Source organism: Symphalangus syndactylus, chromosome 1 (assembly GCF_028878055.3).
Source record: "Symphalangus syndactylus isolate Jambi chromosome 1, NHGRI_mSymSyn1-v2.1_pri, whole genome shotgun sequence".
Taxonomy (NCBI): Eukaryota; Metazoa; Chordata; class Mammalia; order Primates; family Hylobatidae; genus Symphalangus; species Symphalangus syndactylus.
The window spans coordinates 76,819,463-76,833,302 of record NC_072423.2 but is presented as its reverse complement, the minus strand read 5'-3'; the positions used below and the strand labels follow the sequence as shown (position 1 = coordinate 76,833,302).

General features: G+C 40.7%; 1 protein-coding gene across 3 annotated transcripts in view; it reads left to right on the top strand.

The window, feature by feature from the left end:
• PIEZO2 (piezo type mechanosensitive ion channel component 2) overlaps nt 1-12,990 on the top strand; it is a 479,216-nt gene extending 466,226 nt beyond the window's left edge. For all 3 annotated transcript variants that reach the window (XM_055238811.2, XM_055238801.2, XM_055238791.2), the window contains 7 exons: nt 994-1,182; nt 1,533-1,625; nt 2,914-3,086; nt 5,357-5,485; nt 7,952-8,031; nt 10,367-10,550; nt 11,457-12,990. In XM_055238811.2, coding sequence (XP_055094786.2) covers nt 994-1,182; nt 1,533-1,625; nt 2,914-3,086; nt 5,357-5,485; nt 7,952-8,031; nt 10,367-10,550; nt 11,457-11,709 — 1,101 coding nt within the window. In that variant the 3' untranslated portion in view covers nt 11,710-12,990. The remainder of the gene's footprint in view (nt 1-993; nt 1,183-1,532; nt 1,626-2,913; nt 3,087-5,356; nt 5,486-7,951; nt 8,032-10,366; nt 10,551-11,456) is intronic.
• Nucleotides 12,991-13,840: the final 850 nt, after the last annotated feature.

Genomic DNA, 13,840 nt, shown 5'->3' with positions numbered 1-13,840 from the left:
CACTGTAGTCATGTCCTGTACTGACTCCCAGGTCTCTCTCCTGGTTTGTAATCTATGGCTAGTGCCTATGGGTAAACGGTAGATTATTTTTCCTTACCTTAATCTGCTGAAATGAATGGATCCCTCCTGAAGATAAATCACATTGCCAAGTCAGGGAGTGGGGTTGACCCCATGTTCTGCATGTAGCTTTGCTGAGGGGTAACCCTGAAAGGACAGAGGTCATGGAGCAGCAACACGGAAGAAAGAACACACATGTAGATCAGAAGCAGGTTCAATGCCAGACAGCACAGCTCCAACTTCCACTTGTTCATAGTCTCTAAGCAGGGGTCTTAGTGGGTCCTTCATGAATCTATGTTAAAGCAAACAGAAGCGCTCCCAGCCTTACTGGTGCACAGGGTCCTGTAGGAGAGTGAGCCCTTGCAACACGCACCTGCCCCCTCCCCACTCCCTGCAGCCAGCGCCCAGAGGGGGCTCTTCTAATCATACAAATCTTACTTCAGATCTCGAACAACATTGTCTTTAACAACACGTATCATGAATTAAAAATCATGTTTTTCCACCCTCCAAGGGCAGGGAAGGGTCAACTGAAAGGCACAGATTTTAAATATTCAGGAATTGAAAGTAAAGTATCTTTCTCTCACATAATCCCTTAAAACCAGAAGGTTCATTCGGCTGGATACTTGATCCCTTGGTCCAGGAGTTCATCACCAGCAAAACCCACTCACAGTCTTGAAGGGAGAAGGCCACTCAAGTCCTGTTGGCCCCTGTGGAACCACCAGGGGGTACTGGAGCACCTCAGGACAGCTTCACATCACTACCTAACTTCATTTCGAGATTGGGACAAGGTTGCTATCCCCATTTCAGAGCAAACAGAGAAGATTCAGGGCCAAATCCATGTTCCCAGCACCACAGGAAGAGCACTTGCCCTCCCCCAATCCTGCTGCCTGCGGGAAAGCACCTGAGCCTGAGCCTTGTCTGAACTCTCTGTTGCAGAGATACCCTCAGCCGCGGGGCCAGAAGAAGAAGAAAGTGGTGAAGTATGGCATGGGAGGAATGATCATCGTCCTGCTCATCTGCATTGTCTGGTTTCCTCTTCTCTTCATGTCTTTGATCAAATCTGTGGCTGGGGTCATCAACCAGCCCCTGGACGTCTCCGTCACAATTACCCTGGGAGGGTATCAGGTGATCTCTGTGCACACCCCACCTACCAGAGCCTTGCCCCATGCCACACTCCTTTATGATGGCTGCCTGTAGGGTGTTTAGTTATGGGCTGCCGACCCCTCTGTCGGCATTTGACTGCTCAGCAAATACATGATATATGAATGAGGTGCAGAAGACATTGAGAGACTAGTTCCCCTCTGGTCTTGAGCACGGGAATAATCACTGCAAAAAGAGATCTTGGATGCCATTTATCATGGGATAAACATATCCTACATAAATGGGCTGATATCCTACATACATGTTTTTCTTTTGACTCAGGATGCAGAGAAGAGCTGGGGAATATTGACAACACTGTTCTCTTTGTTTTCCAGCCTATTTTCACAATGAGTGCCCAACAAAGCCAGTTGAAAGTTATGGACCAGCAGAACTTTAACAAATTTATACAAGCTTTTTCTAGGGACACCGTAAGTAAATCCCTATAGTAGATTTCTGTGAAGACCGCTCATCTAGGGAAGTTCACTCATTGTCATTTAATGCTTTGCCATGGCTTGAGGTGGTAGGAAGGAGGACTTTTCAGGGTTTATCAGTTACATACAGCAGATTCCTGGCCATTGGATACTTTGATAATCTAAGAAGTTATGTCTATGTTGTTGGACATTAGTGGTAATAAACATTTAAATATTGATCCATTTTAAAAATTGTTTAACTTTTTAAATTGTGGTATATATTCATCTCTCGACTAGTAGGCCTACTCTGGGAATCTGTCCTAAGAAGTAATTCAAAATATGAGAACGCTCTATCTAGGCACTGGCTTATGAGTGCATTCTCTGCATTAGCAGAACTGGAGGCAATTTGCGGTTCAGCAAACAGGAGCTGGTTGAGGAAATTAAGGCAGATGTATTAAATGAATCTGATTGGCAAGATACCCTAGAGTGGTCATAATAGGAGAAGGAGCTTCTACTTTTCATTTTATTTACATGCCATGTTGTCCAAAGATTTTCTAAGCAACTTATTTTTTAATTAAAAAATTCATTGCAGAGACTATAAATGACATGACAATTTCTCAAGCTAAAACATAAATTTTAAAAAGGCTTTTATTTTTAAAATTACAAAAAAAAAAGAAATACATCCCCTAAAACTTAAAACAACAATTATGTTCTGGTAGCAGAAGGGTGGCTGATGTTATTCTCTTGTCTATATTCCACACTTCTAATAATATAACATAATCCTCATCATTAAAATTTGTCTTACAAATAATTTTTTTTTATTTAAGAGAATGAATAGGAAGGAGATGCTTCTTTCTTCTGTAAAATTATCACCTATAATGCACAGTCAAAACTAATCTGAAACAATGAGCAGTTCTTCAGAGAGGGTTGGGATGTCCTGAGCAGATTGTTTTGTCTCTCTCATGAGAGAGACGTTCCCCCGTAGGTGATAAATTTCCTTTTTAGTAGAAAGGAAAAATGACACTAAATTATCTGTTTTTCCTTTATTGTTTAACTGGAATGATTCCATAGCTGTATTGATGGTAGCAACCGCTGGGATTGGGTAATGTAACTGGAAACTGCCCATACCTGTGGGTAAGGAAGCCAAATTAGTGCAATGGAACACTCAAGACCATCCATTATAAAAATATTCCCTTCAAAGGGAGAAACCTTTTCCACACTGCCAGTTAAAAGGAAGAGTGACTGCTTTCTTTATACAGCATGATGCATATAATCTATTTATGCATCTGCATTTGTGCACATACAGGGTGCTATGCAATTTCTGGAAAATTATGAAAAAGAAGACATAACAGTAGCAGAACTGGAAGGAAACTCAAATTCTTTGTGGACCATCAGCCCACCCAGTAAGCAGAAAATGATACACGAACTCCTGGACCCCAATAGTAGCTTCTCTGTTGTTTTTTCATGGAGTATTCAGAGGTAGTTACTGTATTTCCATGTATAATTTATCCCTTTCCCCAGTCTAAACATGGAGTTGGGGGATGGAGGGTGTGGTGGGATGGAAGAATGGAAACTTTAGATTAATGTGGATCTTACTTTATCATTATAGCCTTGGGAACTTACCTTCAATGCCAAAGCTAACATTTTTGTTTATTAAATAATGATTTGCCTAGGAATCACTAACCAGACTAAGAATTTCTCAGTTTTCCTTTTTTGTAGTTTTTAGCTAACTTTAGTTTTTTGGTTTTGGGGTTTTTGTTGTTTTTTATTTTTGCATTTCAAAATCCATTGTATTTTATTACCTTAATGTACAATTGGTGAAACAATTAACGCTCAAATTTCAAACGTTTCTTACTATAATGCAAAATAATATTACTCTGAACACCTCCCTCGTGCATCACTTACAGCACTATTATAAATCTACCACAGGGAGCCTCTCCACTTAGGTTTTCCTCATGCATCTTACATTTCACTGTCCGTAATCTTCCATGGAAAAGGAAGTGAATTATGCCCACCTGAGACAGAAAGGCCGTTCCTAGCTCTGATGCAGCAAGAACTGGCCACGTGCTTTCACATAAACACTAGAAATGAAGGCAGAGCATCAAGTGATTTGCAAGTTGATTTAAATTAATATGTGGTTTTTAGAAAATCTAAAATTGTTTCAATGCAAAAAAAATTTTGAATGTAACTATAAATCTCCAAAAAATCAATATCCTGCTCCTTATACACTGAAATCCAAATAAATTATATATTTTAAAGTTGGATTATTCTAGATAATAACTTGTTTTTAAAGAGAGGCTGACAGTGAGTTCTGTGAGCAAGAAAGAGAGGGTAGAGAGCAGAGAGGCAAGGTGATGATTTGCAAAATGAAACAGTCTGGGTGAATTTTACAACTTTCACGAAAGGCTGAAGTTTGGTCTTAATGATAAAGAAATTTCAGGCCGATTGTGGTGGCTCACACCTGTAATCCTGGCACTTTGGGAGACTGACGTGGGCAGATTACTTGAGGCCAGGAGTTTGAGACCAGCCTGGCCAACATGGCGAAACTCCGTCTTTACTAAAAATACAAAAATCAGCCGGGAGGTAGTAGCACATGCCTGTAATCCCAGCTACTCAGGAGGCTGAGGCAGGAGAATCCCTTGAACTAGGGAGGCAGAGGTTGCAGTGAGCTGAGATCACGCCACTGCACTCCAGCCTGAGTGACAGAGCAAGATTTCGTCTCAAAAAAAAAAAAGAAAGAAAAAGAAGTTGCAGCCTCTGGAGGCCCAGATTATCACTCGCATTCCACCAATATTGGGGAAGCCCTACCTGACCCCCTTCCCACGTGTGAGATGCGAGGGCAGCTTGACTGTCTCTGAAGGGAGAGACTTCCTGAGAGTCTTCTCTGCCCAGCCTGAGCCAGTGGCCAGCACGTGGCCCCTGCTTTGTTTTTCCTTGTGTTGGTAGAAAGAGCATATATTAGCAGAAGTTCTCACATCCAAATACTGCATCCAAAGCCCAACAGTTTAGTGATGCAGTTTTTGGAACCTCAACGTAATACACTAGTTGATTAACTTAGTTCTTTCATCACGGTTTTGAGATTTAGAACCCTAAGCAAGCTTATTTGGGCAGGCAAGTAGTAGGTTCATTTGGGTCCATGAGACCAACTTGTTAGTTAGAATTAAGAAAGAAGCATGACAGGTACAGAAGAATGCCTTCTAGCATCTAAAATTTACAAGGAAACAGTTAAAAAAATTCAAAGTGGGGCTGTTCAGAATGTAAAGAACTTCAATTCCATTTTCTCCTTTTAAGTGTCCCAAATTCCTCATACCCAATTATGTACAAATTACCAAAAATTTACTTTCTAGCCTTTTCTTTAAAGAGCTACCAAAAAAACAAAACAAAACAAATTAAAATTCAATTTCTGACTGAATATTCTTTTTAACACATGAAGTCTGTTTATTGCCATGGAGACTAATATCATTGGGTTGATATAAGAATATTTTAGAAACTCATATTAAACATCAAGATGGGTTCTCTTTTGGTCAGCAGGTTCCTCCTCTTTCTCACCTTCGACTCTGTTTTAAAAGTGTTTGTGGCCTGCTTGGGTTCTATCTGAGGTGAAGTGGACTGAAAGGGTCGGGATTGACAATTGCGGACCCAATGAAAATGTGGTGACATTAATCAAATTAAGAGTTAAATATGTTGTAAATCTCTTTTCCAGACTTCTGAATAATCATTGACATTAAGCTTTTTTTTTTTCTTCACAGAAACTTAAGTCTGGGTGCAAAATCGGAAATAGCAACAGATAAGCTTTCTTTTCCTCTTAAAAATATTACTCGAAAGAATATCGCTAAAATGATAGCGGGCAACAGCACAGAAAGTTCAAAAACACCAGTGTAAGTTTATTTTTCCTACTAATAGAGCTTTGTTAGGTATATGCAGCTGGTACAAATGTCCATCTACAGATTCATGTGTATGAGGAATGCAACTTTTCTTTGGTAACACAATTCTTTGGTAACACAAAGTTAATTTTTATTTGGAGGCCCCATTTTGCAAGATTAAAGAAACAATCTCAGCCGTGGAGTTTTCTGTTCACTGTCCCCAGGGTTATGTCTATGTTCTAAATGAGGGTTTGGGCCAGGCATGGTGGCTCATGCCTGTAATCCCAGCACTTTGGGAGGCTGAGACAGGTGGATCCCCCGAGGTCGGGAGTTCAAGACCAACCTGACCAACATGGTGAAACCCTGTCTCTACTAAAAATACAAAGATCAGCTAAGCGTGGTGGTGCACATCTGTAATCCCAGCTGCTCGGGAGACTGAGACATGAGAATCGCTTGAACTCTTGAGGCGGAGGTTGCAGTGAGCCTAGATCACGCCACTGCACTCCAGCCTGGGTAACAGAGCGAGACTCCATCTCAAAAATAAATAAATAAATAATAAAAAAACAAATGAATGAGGGTTTGTATGGTGCCAGGCTCCAGGGAGCTCATCAGTTCATGGAAAGTGCTGGCCCACTGGGCTTCCGTTGAGAGAGACATTCTTCTTCCAGGTCTGTCTTCAGTCTGCAGAGTGGCTGTCTCCCTCAGCTATTGGGACCCATTTTGGGGCACACTAGAAATCATCATGCTGATTCTCATGCAATTTGGAGGTGTGGGAGCTCCAGCAGGTCCACCTGGGTTCACATGGCCCAACATAATATGTGCCCAGTGGTACCCCATTCTCCCTGCCCTGCCCCCGGGGGTACTGGGCTCTTGGTGCCTCCAAGGGCCCTATTCAGGAATGTGACATGGGACTTCACTAAAATGATCCAGGCCTCTTGTCATTCATGTCTGCCACCTGATCGTGGGTACCCACTTCACTCATTCACCCTCAGTGGAAAGAGGTGGGGCTCAAGGTTCCTTCTTAGGGAGCCACTAGTGTCAAGCACATTCTCCTCCCACTCTCTGTCCACCTGGCCCAAAAAGTGTTGATGTCATCTCTAGATGACAAACCTTGCTCGTATCTGACCATAATCACCAAAGCCAGGCAAAGACCCTGTGAGACCCTTTTCTACTATTATTCCTGCCCCTGAGTCTCTGAATGGGGGTAGAGTATACAGGGTCTAGGAGGACAAGGGGTAAAAGGAAATTTGGGAAAAAAAATTAAATATCTCAAAATACTATCCTGCCACTTAAGTACTCCACTTCCAACAGATGCATGCTGAGATGTTTAGATTCTAATATATGAACTAGCAAGAAAAAAATGATATGGATATAAAACTGCTAAACAAAATAGTTCAGGCATCCACCAGTGATGCCCCCAGTTTTGTCCTCCAGGCTGCCCTGGCCCCATTGTAATGCATGGAATACATGGATCACCAGGGTGCAGGCCTTAGAAGTGTTCCCAGACTGAGATTATGTTTTGTGACTCAACTAAAGTTGAAGGGCCCTTGGAGATTGTCAGATCCTCTACTATCACTTCCCAGATGAGAAGGCATATCTACTCAAGAATGTATTCAAGGCACTGGGCTTGTGGGAGGCAGAGGTCACTCTAGGTCCAGGCCACCATCTCTCTTCACCTCTCACTCTCCTCTAGATCAATTCATGCAGTCTACTTGTGTATTAGTCCATTCTCATACCGCTAATAAAGACATACCTGAGACTGGGTAATTTATAAAGGAAAGAGGTTGAATTGACTCACAGTTCTACACAGCTGGGGAGGCCTCACAATTATGGCAGAAGGCGAAGGAGGAGCAAAGGCACATCTTACATGGCGGTGGGCAAGGGAGCGTGTGCAGGGGAGCTGCCCTTTATAAAACCATCAGATTTCATGAGACTTATTCCCTATCACAAGAACAGCATGATGATGGAGGAAAACCTGCCCCCATCATCCAATTATCTCCCACCCAGTCCCTCCCATGACACGTGGGGATTACGGGAGCTACAGTTCAAGATGAGATTTGGGTGGGGACACAACCAAACCATATCAGCCTGATAATAGATATGTTTGAAAATCTAAAAATTAAAATTTGAAGTGTGCTCAATGGTATGGATAAGAATTAGAGGATCTTAGCAAGAAACAGTGCCTTGGCTTCAGAAACAAGCTGCAGAATTGGGAAAAGGCCTGTGGCTGTTTGTAAGCCATCACCCAGCTTGTCGTACAGACTTACATGCAGATCCAGATAAAGCTCAGTGAATTTGCTCCACATGAGAGAGTTTTGATTGTAGTAGGAACCCGTAAATTATGATGTCTATGCATTGTACAGATATATGAAACTTTCACCATTATTTGGTGATACAAGGTCAACAATAACAACAAAAAATTAATTTTAGGTGGGTAAAAAAACTAAAACATAATTATATCTTTTTTTTCTTAATGTACAGGACCATAGAAAAGATTTATCCATATTATGTGAAAGCACCTAGTGATTCTAACTCAAAACCTATAAAGCAACTTTTATCTGGTAAGAATGAGAAAAGTTTGTTTCAGAATTGTTTTCAATCCTAGTTTTATTCAGTTTCAACAGTTTGTGTTTTTGGCCTTCACCAAACCACTTTCTAGTTATGTCTTCCTGTGTGACAGACATATAAAACCCCTGCCTGCCTTCACTAGTCCAAAGGAGTCACTCACTCAGCTGGGACTCACATTCTTCATTTTCTCTTTTTCATTGATATGGAACTTGATTGACATATTCACACCAAGTTTCTTATAGTACTGATTCATCAGATTATAGACTTGTTTCTATTAGCAGCCAGATTAATGACAGGAAACCGCCTCATACATTGTTAAATATGTCTGCCCCTCACAATAAGAACAGTAAAAAGATAGCAAGAAATGTACTTGATTCAGCCCAAGGATTAGTAGTATCACTAGAGGGACTTTAGTGATTGAATTTTCCCAATATAACTTGGATGGTATAAATTCATGTTTTTGGATTCTACTAATTATCAAGAATTGCTTGACTTCATGGCTTGAACCAGAAGCAGATGTATAGATCTGGACAATGTGGAAAACCAGTGCAGTTATCTGGCACATATTCATTCATTCTCCAACATGGGCCGTTCACTATGCACTAGGCAGTAGGCCAGGCACTGGAGCCTGGGCTCTGTGCTGCTGTGTTTAGCTAGAAAGATGCAGACATAAGTGAAGAGTTGGAAAGCCACACAGAGATTGGCCTAGTAGAGGCCCAATGGAGGGCCCTGGGGATGGGCAAAAGGCCAGGCTCCACATCACACACCTTTCTTCCTCAGCAGTAAATAAGTATCTCTTGCAAGGTATTTGCAAGATGCATTAAGAAGTTTGCTATTTCCCTTTCAGTCAGGAATAGTTGTAGAAATGTTTCATCTGGACATGCAGATTGCTCAACAATCAGTAATTCCCCATGAAGTAATTCTGTCCCTCCATAAGCTCTTCCCGAGGTGACTCTGTGCTGCAAGCTCCTAAGTTTCCTCCTTACAGCTGTTTCCCAACTTCAGAACCAACATTCTTCCTGCTCCTGTGTGTTCTGCGTGGTTCACCTTCTTCCTTGATAAGGACTTCGGCTCTAACAGGATCATGCTGTGCCTTACTCTTCTTCATTGATCCATCCTTCCATGCCATAGACATTTTTTGTCAAGTACCATTCTTGGATTCCTACCATCTAGGACAAGCTTGTCCAACCTGCAGCCCATGGGCTGCATGTGGCCCAGGACAGTGTTGAATAAGGCCCAGCACAAATCTGTAAACTTTCTTAAAACATTATGAGATTTTTGTATGTTGTTTTTAGCTCATAAGCTATGCTTGGTGTTAGTATATTTCCTGTGTGACCCAAGACAATTATTCTTCTTCCAACGTGGCCCAGGGAAGCCAAAAGATTGGACACCTGTGATTTAGGAATTTAGTATGAAATGATGCTGATGTGGCTCCCATCTTCACACACTTTAGTTTATAGTTCACCACCGTGTTTCTCAGGGGAAGCACCAGTATCATTGGCAGCAGTGGAATCTTCTTAGAAAGACCTATACAATGTCACTACAAGCTTTTTACCCTATCTTTTACAACTCTTTTGCATTCACCCTAAACTCTAATAAAAGTAATCACTGACCCAGTATTATGGTTCTTCAGAGATTTGCTGAGCTGTGTCCCATCACTCTTCCTGAAATGAGCTTCCCTCCTCACCCACCTTCACCTATTGAAGTTCTCACTTGGCGAATCTCAGCTCAGAAGTTATCTCCTCTGTGAAGCACCCATGGAGCATACTATCCAGAAGTGATCTCTCTAAGCCAACAGACCTTGTCAGTGCTGGTCCCATGGTGGCTGTCGTGTGCCCATAAATTGTGCTTGTGTACACAGTCTTTTCCCATGGAGATAAGGAACAATGTTATATGCAATTTTGGAACCCTTTAGCACCTAACTGAGTGCCTTCCTCCTATGAGACATGCAACAAATGCTGGTAATATGAATGGACTGGTTGATTCAATCACAAGTCAGCGATTTGGGTTTTTAAATGTCTACAGAGTGATTTGGGATTATCAGCTCAGCTGCTCAGGTTGTGGATCCTCCACTTTTGCCCTGTGGCTTTGCTGCCATGCCCTTGTAGCAACAGCGGCTGACCTCTCTCACTGAAAAGGAAAAATCACTTACATACCCAGGGCCCTCTCTTCCTTGCCCATTCACACTTCTAGTATGTCCATGCATCCTTTTCATCCTGGAACCTTATGCTATAGTTAGTAACCAGATTTTGCCATCTGAAAACTATTGCTGTGCATGAAATCCTAAAATTCTCATGTCAACTGAATTTTGCATTTCTACCTTTCTAGAAAATAATTTCATGGATATTACCATCATTTTGTCCAGAGACAATACAACTAAATATAACAGTGAGTGGTGGGTTCTCAACCTGACTGGAAACAGAATATACAATCCGAACTCTCAGGCCCTGGAACTGGTGGTCTTCAATGACAAAGTCAGTCCCCCAAGTCTGGGGTTCCTGGCTGGCTATGGGTAAGGACTCATTGAACAATTCACAGTTACAAGAGTCTATTTCTATATCATATAAAGTTGAGAGTGGGAAGCTTTTTATCTTCTTAGGATTCGCTAATTTTAGAGCTGCAGTATTAAAATGCACACATCCTTGTGTGCATTTTATTTCAAAAAATGAGGCACCAGAGTCACAAAGAGATCAAAATGCCCAGTGTGACTCACACAGCCCAGGTATATGGCTTCTTTACTCCACGTCTTCCTGTTATGGCACAGTTTAATGCAATCCCATGTTTACATTTAGAAATTGGCATGGAAATATCACTTTTCTGCTTAGATTTCCTTCTAATCCTTAGCAGATGGATCTATTAGACATCCCGCTTTTGAACTTCTGAACCATCACATCATGTTCTGATGCTTAAATCCTAGGACACGCACATCCCCACAAGACACAAATATAAAATATTATATTTCTCAAAGTTAGCCTCGTAAGAAATGATTTTCACCCAGAATTTTATAAAAATTAATCTGAGAGACAGTATTGCTAAAAGGAAAGGAGCCTGCCACAGAAAATCATACATAATTACATTTCTACCAAATATATTATATGGTTTATGCATTTAATATATGCAATAAAACCACCTTAAGTTCATACATGAAACGGTTAGCATTATTTCCAGAATGTGAGATTGTAAAGGACTTTCATTTTTCAAGTCTAACAGTTCTGTAATACATAATTTTATTTTTTATTTATAATAATTCTATAATAAAAAGTCAACTTTTTAACCAAAGGGAAAAAATGTAAGATTTGATATGCTTATTTCTTCTACAGAATTTGAGGGAAAATACTATTTTTTTCTTTCAGACATGCTTTTCTTTATTAACTATATTTAAGTGCTATATGCAATTTCTACTTACTGTTTTTTTCAGTATTATGGGATTATATGCTTCAGTTGTCCTTGTGATTGGGAAATTTGTCCGTGAATTCTTCAGTGGGATTTCTCACTCCATCATGTTTGAAGAGCTTCCAAATGTGGATCGAATTTTGAAGTTGTGCACAGATATTTTTTTAGTTCGAGAGACAGGAGAACTGGAACTAGAAGAAGATCTCTATGCCAAATTAATATTCCTATATCGCTCACCAGAGACAATGATCAAATGGACTAGAGAAAAAACAAATTGAAACCTTAGAACACAGACTGCAAATAATGTTAACATCTGAATTTTTTTTAAAAGCACAATATTCTCATAAGAGCTAAGCATTTCCAGTTCGATGGAAATGGTTTGTTTCTCTTCTGACAGGTAGACAAAAGGAGCTGATATCTTTCTGCAGTAAAAGCTACCTTGCAAGTTAAGGCACTGCTGAAAATGTTATTTGTAATTCCATTTCTCTGAAATCAGGGCTACTTGCTTTATGTTTTAGTCAACAGTGTCTTGCATTCTGATTGACCATGTGAAGGAATCATTTATGGGCCCCGTCCCTAAGAGAAATAGAAGAGGAGTCAGAAGGAAAGATGCCTGTGTTTTCCTCTGTGGGGCCCGTGCACTTCCTGGAGAGATGCTACAATGCAATATACAGCAAGCACTCCATCCCCACTGGGGAAGCTGCTGTGATGAGACTAGATGAGCCTTCAACACACTCAGAATATGCAACAGCAATAGGGGGCAGACAGCTCCTACCTGTGTTTCTAGGAGCAAAAGAGGGGGAACTAATTGCCCGTGAAGACGCCAGTGGAAGGATCAGCCTCATTCTAAGCAAAAACATAATATTAGTGATACTCTTACTGCCTTATCTTAACCGAGGACTAATAAGATACCTTTCCATTAAACACCAGTGACTTCTCAGGAAAAAAAAAAAAAAAAGCAGCAAAACAAATGATGTGTACACCTGCTTTGTTGTGGTCCAGCAGTGACCAGCTTCAATGAGGGGAACCATTCTGGAGGGCCGCGGTCTCCTGTGCAAACAGACATGAGGCAGAAGAGTAAAAAGACCAACCCAGTGGGACCTAGAATACTTTGTAACTCTAATAACTGAGGTCAGGACCGCTCTTCTGCCTTCCCTGTCCCTCAACGTGCTTTTTCCCATTTCCATGATTTAAGGCAATGGTTTTTCCAGTATGTGACATTTTCCTTCCTGTTTTTCAGGTATATCAAAGAGTTTACATATTCCAATTCACATTTTTACATCTGAGACGGGTTTTTTAAGTTCATAATTATGAAAGAAATATGTATATTGAGCTTGGGGAAATAAAAATGGCCTTTTCTTAAATTATTATTGGTAATACAACCTCTTCATTAAATAACAATGTAGCATGCAAAATTTATGATTGAAATGTAGTTTTCATTCCATATTAAGATACAGTTTCTGAGAAGAATCATTGAATGGACTAGAATATGTCAAAAATTGATCCTGTGTAGTTTGGGTTCAGGGCTGACTTAAAATAAAGCACATCCTGCAAAGTCATTTTAAGAATACTCCTTATTTTGCTTTTTTGCATGAAATAGAAAACGGATTGTTTTGATACAGTGTACAGTTTTTTTTAATCAACTGAAATAAGAATCCACTTCTGGCTGGTTCTGTTTTGTTTTGTTTTCCTCATATAAGCAGAAAACAACTAACAAATAATTTCCAAAAAGGAAACTATTACAGTGAATATGGAGCTTTAAAAAAGTAGCAGACTTCAAATGATGTTGTGTCTTGTACAGAATTAATTAGTCATATTTATTCTTAACATGGTGAAAGCCAGCACGCTTCCCCCTGTGGAGATAAACTGCTTCCATCATTGCAACAATAAACTCAAACCACTTAGCGGAATTCTTGCATGAAGGTCTAATTTCCCAACAGCAGAAAGAATCATGGTGCATATCTGGTTGTGACTTATTTCTTTTAAAAAAAAGTCAACAAGGAATTTCCAGAAAGCAAATTGTAGCTCATTTAGAAGAGATTAGGCATAGGAAAATGCTCATGAGAAGGAAACGTAAAGATCAGAGGATACCAGAATTGAAATATTCCTCAAGAAAACAATTTCCAGGTGTAAGGCAAAAGCCTCCAGATGCGTTAAGAGAGGAACATATTGCAGGAAAGAGTGCTGGCCAAAGAGGGCACTCCTTCTAGAACTGCGTGTGCTGGACTAGAAATCACACAGAGAATGCCAAAGCCTGGCTTCTGGTCCTGGCCCAGCCACTGTGGGGCTGGGAGACCTGGGCAAATGGGTCTCTCACCCTCCTCAAGCCTCCCTTATCTGACACCATCAGGGATCATCAAGCTCTAAACAACAACATGCTAAGGCTCAAAGGGCGCCCACCCCGGCCAA